This window comes from Zingiber officinale, chromosome 10A (assembly GCF_018446385.1).
Source record: "Zingiber officinale cultivar Zhangliang chromosome 10A, Zo_v1.1, whole genome shotgun sequence".
In the NCBI taxonomy this organism is placed as follows: domain Eukaryota; kingdom Viridiplantae; phylum Streptophyta; class Magnoliopsida; order Zingiberales; family Zingiberaceae; genus Zingiber; species Zingiber officinale.
Genome location: NC_056004.1, coordinates 53,699,667 through 53,705,324, shown reverse-complemented (window position 1 = coordinate 53,705,324; position 5,658 = coordinate 53,699,667). Strand labels below are relative to the sequence as shown.

The 5,658-nt window shown below is 37.6% G+C and overlaps 1 protein-coding gene across 1 annotated transcript; it reads left to right on the top strand.

Annotated features, from left to right (window-relative positions):
* Positions 1 to 286: 286 nt before the first annotated feature.
* On the top strand, positions 287 to 3,871 carry LOC122026665 (SPX domain-containing protein 1-like). Its single transcript, XM_042585394.1, has 3 exons — positions 287 to 381; positions 1,544 to 1,684; positions 3,493 to 3,871. Exons 1-3 carry the CDS (start codon positions 287 to 289, stop codon positions 3,869 to 3,871), a joined length of 615 nt encoding a protein of 204 aa, XP_042441328.1.
* The last annotated feature ends 1,787 nt before the right edge of the window (positions 3,872 to 5,658 follow it).

Here is a 5,658-nt window from a genome sequence, read left to right as displayed (position 1 = left end):
ATGACAAAGGGGAGGAAAAAGTGAGAGTTAAGTAATTAAGGGGGAGGAAAAAGTGAATAAGTGATTAAGGGGGAGATACAACTTGCACCCTGTTGATGTTACATCATTAAGGGGGAGATAAAACTTGCACCCTGTTCGAGCTAGAGTTTCCAGAGGTTAAATCCGAAGTTAGAATCGAACATTTTGGATACTGTCAAAATAACTTTTTATTTATCTTATTTTATTGTACTAATTTTATTTTGCAGGGTATACTTTGTTGTAGACTAACATGCCTTGCAGGACGGAAATGGCACAAGAAAAGTTTTGGATGAACAGTCTCGAGGTGCCTTCCATGGAGCTTGGAAGTGCCTCAAGTGACTTGGTCGACTGCCTCATAGCAAGGTGTGAGGGCACCCTCCTTAGAGCTTGGAGGCTCCTTGGATGCTGGATGGAGGGCGCCCTCCATGGAGCTTAGAGGCGCCCTCAGGCGAATAAGCAGCAAAGATGCAGGAGCTTATCGACGTTGTGATTTCGGCAGGCTTGGAGGCGCCCTCTATATGGTTGCACTACAAGAAATTTTAGATTTAACCACACCTAATAGACAACAGTTTTTCGAGAAACTGTTGTTTTTTTGCCATTTAACAACAGTTTTATTGAAAATCGTTGTTGTTCACCATAATTTTTTTTAAATGACAACGGTTTTTAAAAAATTGTTGTCTAATGTATGTCAAAGACAATGATTTTTAAAAAACTGTTGTCTAATGTATGTCAAAGACAATGGTTTTAAAAAATTGTTGTCTTTTAGCGTTGCTTACATGATAATATACAACAGTTTTATTAAACTGTTGTCTATTGAATGTTGTTGAATCCCAAAAATATAATAGTTTTTTTTAACTTCACGAAAAAAAACTCACGAACAAAGAGTTTTTTTGTTCGCGTGAGGCTAGGTCACCACTGCCGATTCCCCTTTCCCCTCCTTCCCAACCCGACGCTGATCCTCGCCGCCTATCAACGCCGATACTTCTTCTCCCCGCATACATAACTACCAGCCAAGAGTTACTCAATGCCGGCTGAAGCCTCATTGAGTCGTGCCTTGCTCCGATCAACGCCATAGCTGCCATCGCCGAGCCCTAACTCTTCCCCGACGCCGGAGCCACGAGGAAATCGATCGCGCTAGCACCAAGCGTCCACCGCCGGCTAAGGCTCTTCTCCACTGATCACTGGAGTCCATCCAGAGATTTCTCTTCTCCTAGAGTCGCCGACCCTGCATTGGTGGATCTCCGGTTAAGAGGGGTTTGAACCCTAGATCTAACCTCCTGCGGCGCCTCTCTACACATCGCAGCTTCGACGATCGAACCAGGTTTGCTCTAACCGATCTTTACTCTAGTGTTGGCATTGCCCTATTCCTCTGTCCCAGCTCACCGCCACAATAACCTCCCGAGCCCTCCGAGAGAGATATCAGATATGGCTCGAGGGTAAGTTGTTTTTAGTGCTAGATTTGTGTGGACTTGATTGTATACATTGTTTGGGATGTTGAGTTTGGTTGTGTGATCATTTATTACAGATCCGTCCGGCCAAAAAACATATGCCGCCTTCTCAATCGCCAGCCGCAACTCCCCCACCGCGCCCTCACCGAGAAGCACCCTGACGCCTCCTCCGCCAACGGAGAAGACGATCCCCTCCACTTCTCTGTGACTCTTCAACAGTCTTTATGCTACCTGTAACGACCCAATTTTCCCTATTTCGAGTACTAAATGTCTTTAAAAACATTTAGAAATACTTTTAAAATATGCTAGAGATTTTTAGAAATTTTTAGAGTATTTTTACGTAATTTTTGGAGGTCGTTTAGTATGTTTACAAAAAGAAAGAAGTTTTGACAAAAAAAATCATTAAAAATGAGACTTGAACCCAAGACCTCCGGCCGAACCCGACCAAACCGGACACAGCCAACCAACTGGGTTGCGCACACTTTGTTAACCAAGTATGAGGAGAAATATATTTAAGGTATAGTATAATGGAAACCCTAGTTTAAGAAGATCAAAATTTTCCCGAATCCGGAAAATCTCATTTCTTCTCCTCCTCGCGTACGCCGTTTCTTCTCGGGCGAAACCGAAGAAACCCTAGTTTCTTCTCCGGCGGTCGGTGGAGGGTTGTCTCCAAGAATCCTTCACATTCTCGTGATCTTCTCGACGTGGAGAGCACATAGACGCGAAGAAGGCGCTGCGATTTCAAGTCTCGTCGGAACCCTAGAAGCCTCTTCTCTTCTCGGTTGTAAGTCCAAGCAAATCTCGGTAAGTACTACTCACCTGTGGTAGGAGTAGTTCCGAAATTTTGCTTCCTTCTTTTCCTTGCCGAGCGTGAACAGAATCTCATTGACTCGTTTAAGCATTACGGTTGGGTTTTCTTTGCTAAGCACAGCATGTTTAAGAAGTATTTGTTTTTAGGTTGTGACCTTGATGATCATGCTCTGTTTCGTGTAGAGTGCTATGGTTTCAAATTTTTACAGTTTAAGTTTTACAGTCCATGTAAAGCTTCGTGTAGAGCATGAGGAATTGTTCCTCAGGCTTGCACTTAGTATTTTAGTTGGCATGTTCGGGTTGTATGGAAGCTAGCATTGTTCTTCCTGTTTCCTTCTGTTGTCGTGGCACATTGCGTGAAGAGCAATTGTGGCTTGGGTTTACAGTAGAAGCTCTTTACAGTGACCATTAGGAATTGGTTGATCTATGCTATTAACTGGACATGAACAACATATGCTTTAGTATATCATGTGTTAACTTTTGATTACAACAGAAATCATCCTTTCTTTATGTTTTTGCTTTGTTGGAAATAACTTAGGAGTGTAGACCTATTAAGTGCAGATTTCATATATCGGGCAGTACTCTATTCCTTTAGAATTTGTTTCATGTTAAGTTTAGTTTTAGTTTAACATGAACAACCTTGTTTAGTTTTAGTTTAACATGAACAGCCTTGTTTTTATGATTTGGAGTTAGCTTGTTGTGCTATTTTTCTAGCATTCTGGTATTTGGTTGCTTGGCATTTCAGTTGCTTAGTTCCTTAGCATTTCAATCTGAAATTCAGAATTTCACGGCTTTGTTTTTAAGCATGAAAGTTTCATAAGTAAGCTTGAGTAATTTCTTATCCAAGAACAGCCCTTTTATTTAGTTAGAATGAGTTTAGTATTTTCCTTGCAATTCAAAGAGCAAGAACATCCCTTTATTTAGTTAGAATGGGTTTAGCATTTTCCCTGCTACTTAGAAAAGCAAGAACAACCTTCATTTAAAGTATGTAGTGTTAGTTTCTTGAATTTCTTGAACATGAACAGCTATTAAGCTTATCTTGTAGTTTAATTTGCTTGCTTTATTTTTATAGCATGCTCAGTTAGTTGCAATTCTCTACTTGTTAAATACACTTGCAGTATTCGAATAGCATGAGCAGCATCAAATTATAATTCAGTTTCTAGTTTCCTGTCCTTTCTTCTGGTTCTTTTTTTTTTAAATTTGTGCACTCATTTAGATGGTTTATTATTCTTGTTGTGATGAATTCAGGTCTAGTGAAAATACTAAAGAAGTATGACAAGAGAACAGGAGCACTTATCAGGCAGCCCTTCATCGAAAAGGTGCTGCAGCAGCCATTCTTTACAACTGATCTCCTATACAAACTCGTGAAGGAGTGTGTGGCTATGCTCGACCACCTCTTCCCCAGCAACAACCTGTCAATTTCAGCAGAATGCGACGGACAAAATGGAGTACCAAAGCCGGCACAATCAGGTGGGAGGGTTCCGGAGTTGGAGGAGATTAAATATATGCAGAGCTTATACATGAAGAGCACCGTAGCAACGCTGCGGCCCTTGAAACAGATTAGGAGCAAAAGTTCAACAGTCAAAACAAATTAGAAAATCTCGTGTTATATTGTTCTACCTTTGTTTTAATAGTGTTATCATTTTGTTGGTTGCTTATGAAATTTTGTTGGTTGCTTATGAAATTTCTTCAGAATGTTATAGATATTATTTTTGAATGTTAGAAAATTGTATATTAAAATTTATTTTGAAATTTAGTATTTTGAATGATTTATAATATTAAAAAATTGTGTATTAATTTTTTTTATTTTTTATCTAAAAAAGACAACGGTTTTTCACCGTTGTCGTAGATAGTTTAAAACTGTTGTTGAAGACCCTGTTATTAAAAGTAGACGCTCAAAGACAACGGTAAAAAATTATTGTCTTTGAAGGAAAAGACAACGGTTTTTCACCGTTGTAAAACTGTTGTCTTTGCCTTCAAAGACAACGGTTAAAAACGGTTGTCTTTGGGTACCCCTTTTAACAACATGACCTTTAACAACAGTCCGAAAGAGGCTACGACAACGGTGAAAAATCGTTGTTGTTTGGCTTTTTTTCTTGTAGTGTTGGAGGCGCCCTTAATGAGCTATTTAAGTTTGGTTCGAGCAGCAGCCAAGTAGAACTCAAAACTTGCGATCCTTCTTCCGTGTGCTGCTCAAAGAACGATCCAACAATGTTGTAACTCGACTCCAATGACTAGAAGCTCCAAGTATACTGATCTTAGTCGTTGGTATATTTTACTGCATTTAATTAACTATACTTAAAGTTGTAATATTTTAAATTGATAGTGATTTCCCAAAGTAAACACTTAATGAGTGTGGGTCTTAGAGTAGGAGTCACCACAGGCTCCGAACCAAGTAAAAACCATGGTGTTAGCATTATTTTTATTTTTTCGCTGTGTATTACTCGATTGTTTTAAAACAAACGTGAAAGCCACGAGCGCTATTCGCCCCCCCCCCCCCCCCCCCCTCCCCCCCTTTTCTAGTGCTTTTGATCCCACAAATTGTGTAAACATTATTTTTCCTAATTCCCTTAAGTGTAACTTCAGGGTATTCAACATTTCTAATTATACACTCATAGTTGGAAAAGGTAACTAAATAACCAAAGTCACATAGTTGACTTATGATAAGTAAGTTACAGTTAAATTTATCAACTAATAGGACTTTTCGAATAATAAAATCGGAACCCAATTCGATATTGCCTGTTTTGATTATCTTAAGTTTTTCGTCGTTGCCGAACGCAATTGACCTTAAGTTCTTGAGTTTTAGCTTAGTGAACTTCAATTTGTCTCCAATCATGTGTCTGACATTCATTGGTTCAAATCATTCTCTTCCTACACATAAATTATTTGATTTGGATCTAATTTTGATGGAGTAAAAGATAGTTTGATTGAATTCAGCTCCTTAATTTTCCATCTCACCCAGTCTATATTGTCAATCATGTTATATATATGGGTGATTGTGAAATGGTTAATAATTTGATTTTATTTAAGTTTAATTAGTTGTAATTTTATTAGATTTAAGTAATTTTAATTTAGTTTATTTTTAATTAAGTTTAATTAATTTTAATTCAGTTTAATTTTAATTAAGTTTAATTAGGTTTAATTTAGTTTAAGTTTAATTAAGTTTAATTTTATTAAGTTTAAGTAATTTAATTTAGTTTAATTTTAATTAAGTCTAATTAATTTTAATTTAGTTTAATTTTAATTAGGTTTAATTTAGTTTAAGTTTAATTAAGTTGTCAACTAATTTAAACCTAATCCATCTCACCCTTTTTTAGATTTTCAATTATGGAACCTTATAGGTTAATTTTATCTTTACTTTAGGTTAAAATCTAGGGATTGT